Source organism: Ischnura elegans, chromosome X (assembly GCF_921293095.1).
Source record: "Ischnura elegans chromosome X, ioIscEleg1.1, whole genome shotgun sequence".
NCBI classification, from domain to species: Eukaryota; Metazoa; Arthropoda; class Insecta; order Odonata; family Coenagrionidae; genus Ischnura; species Ischnura elegans.
This window is the reverse complement of record NC_060259.1, coordinates 91,319,768-91,332,153: the sequence shown is the minus strand read 5'-3', so window position 1 is coordinate 91,332,153 and position 12,386 is coordinate 91,319,768. Positions and strand designations below refer to the sequence as shown.

Genomic DNA, 12,386 nt, shown 5'->3' with positions numbered 1-12,386 from the left:
CCGCAGGCTTAAAATTCAAGTCTGTGGAAGTGATTACTGCTTCAGACCACTGTTATGTCACTTACAGCGTCAGTTACAAATTATCAGTGCTGCCATTGTTTTTTATTTATATTATTAGCAATATGCTTTTCACCAGCCTTATATGAAAGCAGTAGGTACTGAAGAATTGGATCAGACAAGAGGCTAGTATTGCTTAATTTTCAAGTTCATTAATGTCATAATGGTTAACCCTTTAAATCCCAAGTTAAATAATTTAAAAATTCCAAATATTTTGATGAATTAGCATTAAAACAGATTCAAATAAGGGAAATTATCAATTTCTATATTTTTATTGTTTTTAGTTTGCCGTTGGTGAAGCGTTTCATGTACGCAATGTTGGGAGTTCCCCGGGACAAATGAGTCGATATCCCTTTTTTTGGAACTCTTTCATTTTTGCAAAGAATTTTTTTTCAAATTGAAATTGAACAATTAAGAAAGGTTTGTATTTCAAAAGGCAACAGCGAGGCATTAAGTAGCCTTATTGATGTACAAATAAATTTTGAATAAGAATTCGCACCAAAAAGAAATAAGCAAGTCATAATCAATGATTTCTTTACGACTAAATGAGCTAAATGTGTGCAACAACATTTCATAGTTAGGCCTTCACTGTTGCATATGTTGTAATAGCATTGGTTATAATAAATAATAAAGATTTTGTTACATACATCAAGTAGTTACATCAGTGGCTGTGGAATTAGATATTTAATGATCTATTAATATATCTTTGAGTTGACTGTGTGCTGCCACACAAGATAAAAATAATAGCTTCCTCACCCACGTACAATTTAATGTCTAGTTACACACAATAACATGGCTTGTTAAATACAATTACATGTCTCTAGTTTTGGCTGCAGAAAAATGTTAAGGTCTTATTAGATGGTAAACTTCAGTAAAATGAAGCCCTAATATGTGTTTTTTTTGTGGATTGCTTTGGCAGTTATGACAATCGAACATTCTGTCAATTCATGTTCACTTGCTTCCAAATTCTTGCCTGAGAGGTGGTTGAATGATCAAGAGCGGTCCCTTAGTTGTCGCCCTTTCTCTACTCACTTCTATGGGCACTATGCCTTCATGAGATGACCTTGTGGTCTGATATTTCTCTAGCTTTGTTTGAGTCATGAACCATTTACTCTCTTAAGCTCATTTCAGATATGCTGTTCTTAATTTTTTTAAAGTTCACTTTCTCAGATTCAGGGGATTGATATTAAATCATTCGTAACCTATGGTAAAAATGTTAACAGTGAATTCATATAGATTGAGGGTTGCCCACATGTGCTTAATTGTGTAAAATCTGGAAAATTACATATAATCAACGTGAATTATTTTTTAGTGGAACTTGTATTAACCTGAAATGTTTGTTAATGCTAATGCATTGTTCATAGAGATAAAAGCCATGACCAGGGGTAGTCTGACCAGGTGGGCTGGTAGGCATTTGCTGAGGGCACTGAGCTTAGGGCCCCCCAATGCTTGAATCTATCGTGAAGCATTTATGAAAGATGTGATAAAAAAGACTGATATTACTTGCAATTATAAAATTGTATGTTTTCATTAGTTACTTTATTTACAACAAATTCTACTAACTCAGTGTAAAAAGATTACATGTATAAAAGTAAATAAAGTACAGGTGTCAGAAGATAAAAGAGAACCTGATGCTTTTTTGAAAGTGTTATTTGGAAAGGTTATTTGAGAGTTTTTTTTTTATATTTCAGTGCAGTTTTGAGAAGTGAATGCACCAAAAACGAGGGTGGTTTAATAAGTCCGTGACTTTTTGTAGAAAATAAATTTTTTTCGGCAAAAAGGTCTTTTATTTCTTTTCATAGTCTCCTTTTAGCTCGATACCTTTAGTCCCACGTTTTTCCAATTTTTTATTCCTCCTAATTATGTAATAGCTTTTATCAAGGCCATCAACATAGGCGTTCGTTTCAGTGATAAACTCTTGGTCCACCCAAATCTCTCACCGCCCAGTTATTTCTTCACATGTAGAAATGGGAAGTAGTCACAGGGGACTAAGTTTAGAGAACATGGTGGATTTATTTGCATTTCGTAGCCTACTTAGGGATTTTTGCCAAGGTGACTACACGCGTGTGCACCCATGCTTTTTCTTGGCGGAACAGAACTCTTTTCTTCTTCAAAAGCAGTTTTTATTCCTAAAAATCTATATCAAAAATGACCAAAAGCTCTGAATAATATTCACCTGTGATCGTTTTACCCATTTTAAGGTAATCAATGTAAATGACACAGCATTCATTCTGCAAAACGGTGGCCATGACCATGTTGGCCAACAGAACCACCTTAGCTTTCATTGGTGCACGTTCACCTTCAGAACCAATGGTCTTGAGTGTTATTTGGTCTCTGCCGTATTTAGATGGATCCATGCCTCGTCTACTGTTACAAAACAGTGCAAAAACTTGTTCGGATTGGGACTGAAAATTGTCCAACGCTCCTTTGCAGTGGTCATACAATCGTGGCACCGATCGTCCAGATATTATTTTTGTATCCAAATATTCATGTAAAATGTGATGTACCTGCTCATTTGGGATGCCTACAGTATCAGTCATCTCATGCACTTTCATTCTTTGATCTTCCAATATCATTTCATGGATATTATGGATGATTTATAGCATAACGTCCTCTTTCAGGCATCCTAAGCATTTAACGTCACTTGCGCTGGTATGACCTAATCCACTTCTTCACCATTTGAATTGATGGTGTAGAGTTTGAAAAATGATTATCAAGTCTTTTCTTGGTTTCGGTTATGGTTTTTTTACACAAAAACAGAATGTTTAGTTTGCACACGAAGTTCACTTTATTCCATTTTTGTTAAAAGTGCCAAGATTGTCTGCTTTCAATGGCTGTCAAATGCAAATTAAACGATGGAACTGGTTCAAAATTTCACAGCTGCTTGCTAATAGAAGGTATTTAACAGAAGTAATGTTGTATTTATAGTAAGTACACAGGAAATGCAAAAAGTCACAGACGTATCAAACGACCCTCATATAATAGAACCATAACCCATAATTAAATTTTATAAGCTGTGAAATTTTCACTTTTCATAGTATTATATCTTACGAAATTGCATTTTTGATCAACTTTCATCTAGTTTTTAAGAGGCAGAATGGGGTCCAAATCCATTTCAGGGCATGCAATTTCCTAAAATTTTGGGGGGAAAAAACTCCAAATCCCCCAGTAAGTAGAGCCCCCAATCACCCAAGACCACCCCTGGCCATAACTTATGCATGAATTGATGAATTAAATAATGAGCCAGAGTGATTGTTTCTGCTTTAATTGGCATCAAGCTAAAGAAGATACATATTTTCATGAGTGATTACTCTTACTGCAGAATTGATGCACATAAGTAGTTGGCATGCTGTTACTCAGTGTTTATTGGTGCTGTATGAATTGTTTTAGTGTCACTTCTATGACAAAGAAAATAAATTTTGTAGGTTTCTTACTTTGGTCTGGCTTTTGAATGAGGTATGACGTGGTAGACATTAAAGGTATGTGGAAATTAGGGCATGCCTTGATGTCTTTTCATTAACAGCAAATATGATACCCGCAGCAAAGCCTTTTGCACAAGCATCCTATGGTAAGGAATTTATGATATTCCCATGGTTCAATTCATTGTCACCCATGGCCCTCTTGATAATAGTGCTTATGTAAATTTTGCAGAAAAATTTTCCGCCACAGATGCATGTATGACAACACCAATTTAAGTCTACATTGTTGATAAATTACCTTTTAAGCATCCATACTTTAATTTTTCTTGGCTATGGCTTTTCAAATCAAAGAGTACAGTATTGATTGCAGTTTGAAATACATATATTATTTTTTTATATGATATTTTTGCTTGCTCTGTTCTAATTTCCTCTTCCGACCCTTTTATATTTCATATGGTTGGTACCTTGCATTTGAATTCAAGGACATAATGAAACTACTCAAACACTTAGTTTCAATATTCTGCGTGAAAAAGTATGCCAAACAAATCCTCATTAATGCCTTCATTTTGGAACTTAAGAGTAGTTATGAAATATGGTGGGATTTTTTACAGTAGATTTAAGAAGCATTATGGAATATATTGAGAAGGTAGATAATGATTTTGATGTGTAGTGGTTAATTTATCAGAAGAAAATTATCAAAGCATAATAAACATTTGGTGAATGAGTTATCAGTGAAAATATTTCCCAGCTGTAAAGATAATAGACCAATAGGTAGTTAACAAAAACAACACTTGTTATGGGATAGGGTCTACCAAATTTGGCATCACGTTATGGATACATCATATATATTCTTGATAATATTTTTTACTTCATCATTAAATTTTTAAGTGGGCATAATTTGTTTTGCTGCATAGTGACATTTTCTGGCAAAATATTAAATCAAATAAATTGCTACTTTTTCTGTTGATTGTTGTCTAAGTTACTGATTGTGATAGTAAAAATTTGTCGGATTTATTGAACATTAAGACAATAACTCAAATACGTGATGAAAAAGCAGATGTATATTAATTATTTAGTAAAGGATAGGATGGGTCATAGTTGGTGGGCAAGTCATGTTGGAATCTGACAATGAAATTTGATTAAATTGTCAGCATCAATTGAAAGTAAATCAGTGCCAATGGGGAAGGGGAGAGCTGTGGTAATAGTTATACATTCTGGAAGAATGTGTTGTGGACTATCAGGTGCCTTCTAATTTCAATTCAGTCAAGAGAGGATGGTGCTTGCTAACTATGAAGTGGCTAACCAGGGTCTAAAAACTATAGGCCGCAGGCAAATGCAGCTTGTATGGCTCTGTCATCCAGCTAATTTGTTGGCCTTTTGGTCTAAAGATATAAGTAATGGAAATGTTCGTGTATCCTGCCAAGTTCAGCTTTGGTGTGCTTGAGAGTTATGTTTTCAATGATTAAAAATAGGGACATGCTGTAGAGCATTCTTTTCAGCGATCAGTTTGTGGCAAGGTCTATATTGCAATACAAAGTGTCAGCCTTCAAACTTCTGTTTGATAGTTAATGCAACCCTTGGGCTTAAAAATTTGGAGAGCCATGGGCTGAACCATCAAACGGTGTTCTGTTCAGTCCGATTAATTTACTAAATTGAAATTTTAAAATCTTCATTATTATTTTTTTTTAATTCCATTATCAGGTATTTTGTGTATTTCTATAGGTGGTGGATTGATGTCTCCTGGCTAATTAAATTTTCTAATTGCCAATGGAGGTAATGCCATAATGAAATCTTGTGTTGTTGTCTAAAATTCTGGGCAATTATGAATAACGAAAATGAAGGTGCAGTTTTGCAATGTCCTGTTTTCGGATGGACATGAGTGCTTCTGAATAGGGTTGCCAAATCTCCCATATTTTCCTAGGGCTCCTGTGTTCGTGGAATTTAAACTTTAATGAGACATTATTAAACATAAAATGTATACAGCGTACTGTAGGCATTATGCAAATCACAGACCACGTCAGTATTACCTTTTCTACATAGGTACCTATTATTATTACATTTAACATTTAAGTACTATTAATTGAAAATTCATAGCCAATAGGAACCCATTTTTTATGAAATTTCCAATTAATAAAGATAGTTGTCGAAGCCACTAACCTAATGTTGCTAATGCTAAGTCTTGTCCTACATTTAATATACCTGCCACAATAAAGAGAAATCAATAAATTTGGAAATTTTATCTGCATTAATGTTCACTTTACATGAGCCATATTCTGAGATGCTTGCACCTACACAGCAACAGAGAAACTAAAGTCCCTCATATGGATTGGTATGACTAAAATAATCTAATACATGATCATGTTCCATAGCCACCACCTTCATATTTCTTTTTGTTTTGGGCCTTAGGACCTAAAATGTGGTTTGGCAGCTAGCAAATTTGAATATGCAGCGAGGTCGAATTAGTCTAAATAATTGTTAGAAAATTATCTCAGGAAATTAATGAAATACCGTTTGGATTACACTGTTCTGATTTCACTCCAGGATGTTCATTCCTCTTTTTAATTGTTTTGGGAGATCCTTTCACACCTGTATCTGTAGACTCAATTCATCTGTAGCATCTATTTTCCTGGAATAATTGAAACAGCTGGAAGAATTCGCTAAGGGACGTATCAGATAGTCCGGGATACTTACTCTTGGATATTATGTGAGGTAGTTTTTAAATTTTTACTGGTTTTCAAATTGAGTATCCTTCATGATAATTTGGCTGCATTGGATGTGAGCACGTTTTCCTGCCTTATGATGATCAGGTTTATTTGTTTTGTTTGCCGAAGGAGAATGCGAAATTTAATGCTGGATATGATTGATTTTAGTTGAAGCACCACACTCTAAAATTCTTGGAGTGGCTTATTCTTTTTGTTTCCTCGTATATTTTTCAAATCAATTATTTTCTTATTTGTGAGCTGCTGGAAAAACTTTTACTGTCCTACCATGGCTTGCTATTCGAATAACCATTTATTTTCATTTGATTTTGCATTGATTTGCATGCTCTAGATGTTGCTTGCTCGCCTGCATGATGTGGTATCTTTACATGTGTAAACTGTAGCCGAAGGGGGGGTGTTGCGCTCCATTGGGGATATGGGTGCTTATGTGACCAGCCTTACCCTTGGAGCTGCAGGACTCGGAAGATCTGTCATATCTCCAGCAGTGCAAAAGAAGCCATCCCATCTGAAGAAGGAGTATCCCCTTGTGATGGACACCAAGCTGAAAATAATTGAAATCCTTCAGGTAATAAAAATAAAATTTCCTCTAATGGATCCAAATTTAATTAAACTTTATTATTAAGTGCTGAATATTTTACTATGCAAAATGTTTCCTCATTAACCTTAAAGACCCAAGATTAATTGATAATTATCTCTACAACAATCCTATCAATAGACATGATTTTGATACTCTTTGCAGTTCATTTGGTGCCAGAATTGTGACTTATATGTTTTGAGCCTTTGTGTTATGAATGGTGTGATATGTAAATTTTCTTTTTTATGCTTCACGTATTAGTCAGCCAAACTTTTCAATATTTTATTTTAAATTTTCCAATCAAGAAAGTATTTAGTTTGCAATGAAAAATTGTATTTTCACACCTCCATTTCCTTCAATGAAATGTGATCCAACCAATTGTCATCCAAATACCAATTCTTTAGCGTTTGTGGTTGAGCATTGGCAGGTGCTGTGATGCTAATTTATGATTATTGTCATTGCTTTTCATCCAATCATTTTAATGCACTATGTATCTCTTTTACTTGGGATATTTTTGCAGTCTTATATAGTTTCTGCAGTTAAAATTACTTGACAAGGGGCAAACATAATCTCCGGTGGATAAATACTTACACGGTGATGTTTACATGTGTGTGATAGAATCAGTCATGTGCTAAGCATAGGTACTTTTGTTTTCCTTTAAAATATTTTCCTCAGGAATAAGTTAATAATAGGTATTTCTGGTGGATTACAACAAATTCACTCCATTAATTTGTGAGATGAAGACTTTTAGGATAGAGGTTAAATTTTATCAGATGTATATTGTACTGATTTTCACTCAATAACACAGCAGTGACTGAATTTTTCTCTTGGCTGAATGCTGTAGATACTGCTCTAATCAGATTTCCCAACTACTCATGTTTCTAAAAATCACTTTCTTTCTACTGAAATCTCTCTCTCGCATACAAAATCATTCTTCCCCTTTAATTCGTAATTTAATTCTTTTTTCATATGCTTTTGCCGCTATCCTATCTGATCTATGACTGAAAGTCTTCAACACTTCTGGTGTTGCCCAGTTGCCACTTCTGGTTAAAGTATGCTATGATACAAATGTGCTTATAACTAAAGACTCATAATGACATGAGAAAGCATTGTTAATATCACCATTTTGGGTGTTCTTAACCCACAGTGTGGTTATGAAATGACTGATGTAGTACTCAGGCCTTTCTGTGATGTTGAACAGGTAATGTAGTAAATGAATTTGGCCTGTGAAGTACATGATTCCAAAAACTGTTACTAACCACGTCTTAATGAGATCATTTAGTAAGAAAATTGGGAGAATTCTCTAGTCAAGTTGAAGAAGCTGTTGAAAAGTAATTAACTTTCTAGGGAAGAATGAGCAATGGTTACTTGCAAATCATTACGCTCTAGAACTCCCGCACAAAATTCTTATGAGTAGGCTGAAAGAGAAGTTTCCATTTTGCTACTTGGGCAAAGAACCTGAGCATGCTAGTTTTTGGAATAACTTTATATTTTATAATTAGTGTTGCTCACTGATACATATTTATCATCCATGTATGATAATTAATGATGCGTGCTTATATTTAATTTTCAGTTCATTCTGGATGTGAGGTTAGACTACAGAATCAGCTGCCTCCTGTCCATTTTCAAGCGTGAATTTGATGAAACAGAAAAGGCCTCTGGGGAGGCACAGACCATTGGACAAAAAGGAATTGACTTGGAAAGCATAGGTAGTCAAGCTGAAGGAATATTTGGCAGCAGGTAAGACTCATCATTTTGTAATAATTTTTATAAGACAAAATCTGGAAGGCTTGGAGATATATTATCCAAGCTAGGTTCATAACTAGGGATGGTCAGATTGGATAAATCAGATCCAAAGTTGTGGAAGGCATTGAATCTGGATCCGAAATTTTAAATTAAAGCTTCAGTGAATGCAGCGCATTAATAAGAGTTGGAACTGTTGGAAGAGTTCCGATTCTCTCTTTGCATGTGCCAATATACTGCTATGCTTGTCCTATTCATGAACCATTTTGTTTAAATGCTCTTGCAGGGATTACATAACAGAATTTCAGGCCTGGAAAATTTTAAGGCAAATTACGACAGGCACATAGTATGAATCTTCCCAAGAGATCAAACATTTAAAGTGGGAGGCTCGGTACCATAGGATAATAAGCATGCCGAAAGTAGCTAAGTCACAGATTACCTCCTCCCTCGGCTCATGCCTTTGAAGGAAAATATCAAGTTATATGAGAACAATGAAAACTTAACTCGCCCCTCCCCTGTCTCGGGGACTGACTTTTTTCATCCTAACAGCTTCAAATTCACCCTTTCTGGAGGCAACTGGTGTGTGAGTCACCTCTTGAACCCATAAGTGCCTAATGATACCTTTCAGCAATTGGGTGACATACATGAGATTAAAAAATAATGAGACCAAACACTACACATTTCTGGCAGTATTAAATTTTTCAAAGCTCTAATTGATTGTCACAAAGCTTTCTAGATACAGCAAGGCTATACCAATACTCAACAACGTCAAAACAACACAATTTTCAAGGAAACAAGCATTGCAGGTTACACACAAGTTGAGACGGACTGGAAACTCAAACTGCGTATATCACGCAGCTCGCCTGGCTTTGCATTCAAGCCTACAATGTCACAAAGATTGGATGTGTTGGTCCCCTGGCTCCCTTGTTCGTGACCTCGTTGCTTGAAAGACAGAGGGAGCACATTCCTTCCCCTCCACTTCTCCTTTACCCACTTTTGCTGCCAAACCCCTCGCTGAGCGGTCATCTTGTTCCGTTGAAGTTTGCCGCAGTTGACACCTATGTATATCACTCTTAATTGTGTTTCAGGTTGCACAGTTGCAATTTAATTTAATGATAAACTATACTTAAAAAAATGCCTCCCAAAGTGTGGAAACATTTCTTAAGAATAGGGAGAACTCATTATGGTGCACTGTGGCATGAAACCATCCTGAGGAAGTGCAAAATCCACCTCACCACTACTGGAGCATCTGCGACTGAAGCACAAGTGAAAAAATTCAGGGAATGAGAAAGTGACAAAATTTGGGGAAACTTGAAAGAAAATTTGAGAATACAGTTGAACCTCACTTATGAAACTTTCAGTGGAGAACTGAAAAAAGTTTCATAAATGAGGAAGTTTTACGTGAGGTTTTAAAGTAAGGGATTACGAAACCCTTTTCAATTGGGTCTGCTATGTTTCCAGGTTTCAATTACTCATTTAGAGGCAAGGAAATGAAGCAAAATAATTACAGTAAACTCTTGATTTTACGAAGTCAGTGGGACCGGAAAATTGGCACTTCGTAAAATCGAGTTTCGTAAATTCAAACCTTTTTCATAAGTCACGAAAAAAATGTTCGCTTTTGTTTCTTCCGCCGTTTTTTGTCTTTAGTGGTCTTATTTAAATGTTTTCGGTGGTTATTCTCGGTATAATTCATAGAAAAGGCTTTTTGCTATCGATTTATGATGTGAAAAATCGTTAAATACCACCATAAAATTCCCATTTCTAGTTCATACTTCAACATCAACGATCGCTAAAGAAATTCCCGACCAGTTTAGAAAACGTAATCAAATAATGAATTGCAATGTTTATTATAAGAATTTACAGCAATAAATTTGTGGTTAGGAGCCAATAGCTACTATTAAGTATGCAAAAGATAGATATTTGTTTCTGACACCCACGGAATTTTAGCGGCAGCCGGCCTAACCGCCATTTATGTCGCCCTCTATCGCTCAGTGACGAGAAAAAAAGAAAAACAAGGGTCTTAGCCCGTTTCCAAAATAACCTTCGTAAGTTAATATTTCGAGTTACTTCGTATTTTCAGCAGAATGTGCTCTATTTTCACTGAGACTCAATTACGATCATAAATAACGTAGGATGTGATTATCTTCTGGCGAATATTTGAAGTAAATTCTGTTTGAGTTCTCCGTCCGACTACTGTGTTCCATCATCTTCGCAGATGTTGCCATAAAAGACTTAATTCTTCATCAGGACTGTATTCTTCATACCGGGTGTGAGGTGACCTGTTCATATAGTATGTTTCTCTCCTTTTATGCCGACAGGAGCAAGGTACCAATAGGAAAACGACAGGAGAAACATCTTACAGTATCGGAGAAATATAGATAGAAACGTTATTATCCACATTGATTGTTTTCCTACAAGAGACGTTTTATCATTTCTCAACGTGGTTAAGTATTGGTTCGCTAGCGTGAATTCCCAAAAAATGACACGCAAAAACCTGTACCGTCACCTCATTTAGTTTTCGTGTTCCTTTCTCCGCCGTATTGAAAGTTAGGCAAAGGATCATTGACATAGAGAAAAGATTTTCTTAGTTTTAGCACTAAAAAATAGTCGCGCCATAATCGTAAATAAATATAGTGTGGAAAGAGCAAAGAAATTAATTTCAATTGAAAAGTCAGCTGAGAAGAAGAGAGACAATTATAAGCGCGGCACCATTTTCCCGATAGTGGAAGATACTTCTTCCGCCTCTCTCCGGTTAATAACTTCCCCCCGTTGCAGGTAAAGATGAACCATGCCCTTCTCCACAATCGGGGAACGTTCCCAGTGGGTGGGGTGAATAAGAGTGGGATGGGGATTGCCTGAGGGAAGAAGTGTGGTCAGCACAAGGACTGGTGGAGGGGGCAGGACAAAGAAGGGTGGGGAAATGGCCTTCAGCTCTGCCTCAGTCTACTTTTGGGGGCCGTATTTTTTTGCGACGCACACAAGCTCAGTCTCCTTAGGGAGGGAGTGAATGGGAAATGCTGGGGAAGGAGGGGTTTGGGATGCTTAAGGTGGGTGTCAGCAAGATCAGCCAAAGGCGGCAGGAGGGAAGGGACGGCTTTGGAAAGACAGAACCCCAGCATGGGAGAACGGGGAAGCGCGTGAGAAGAAAGTTCATGGTTAGACTTGGAAGTGCGTTTTCATTACGAGAAGCCTGAAATATAAATTGGAGGTAAGTAGAGCCCAGTACTTAAGATATTTAAGTTGTTCATTCACAAAGGCCGATATATACACGAAAAGATATTATGGCGCGGATTGCATGTATCAACGTCCATTTCGGGATGTTATTAATTTCTGTTCCCATTTATAAAAGTAGCAAATAGATTTGAAGGAATGATAATCATGAATAAAAATATCTAAATCGATATCCAAACGCACATGAGCAAAATAGATGAATGTATACATACCGATCCATCGCAAGTAATACCGCTCAAGCTTCTTCCGGTATAGGACTTTAAAATCCTGGATAATGCCTTGGTCCAAGGGCTGGGACTTGCTAGTCGAGTTCGGGGGTAAAAAGAGGACTCGAACATTAGCTAATTTTAGATCTTCCACGTATTTATGAACGGTGGCATTATCCATTATTAAAACAATTTTGCTGTTCTCTCCAGCAATTTTTCTCTGTAGACGTATAACCGTTTGCTGGAAAATTTCTCGGGTCATCCAGCTGTTTTTATTTGCATGGTAAAAAACGGGGAGGGCTTCCAATTTTACATGTTTTAAGCACCGTGGCCTTTCAAATTTCCCAATGACAACGGGCTTATTTTGTCCGTGCCCGTTTGGTTGACGCACAGCCCCCCAGTAACACGCACTTTACTCTTTTTCCCCCATGGCACC

General features: G+C 36.4%; 1 protein-coding gene across 7 annotated transcripts in view; it reads left to right on the top strand.

Moving 5' to 3' along the window:
* LOC124171669 (inositol 1,4,5-trisphosphate receptor) overlaps window positions 1–12,386 on the top strand; it is a 232,913-nt gene that overhangs the window by 133,104 nt on the left and 87,423 nt on the right. For all 7 annotated transcript variants that reach the window (XM_046550907.1, XM_046550904.1, XM_046550905.1 and 4 more), the window contains 2 exons: window positions 6,580–6,761; window positions 8,344–8,510. In XM_046550907.1, the coding sequence (XP_046406863.1) occupies window positions 6,580–6,761; window positions 8,344–8,510 (349 nt within the window). The remainder of the gene's footprint in view (window positions 1–6,579; window positions 6,762–8,343; window positions 8,511–12,386) is intronic.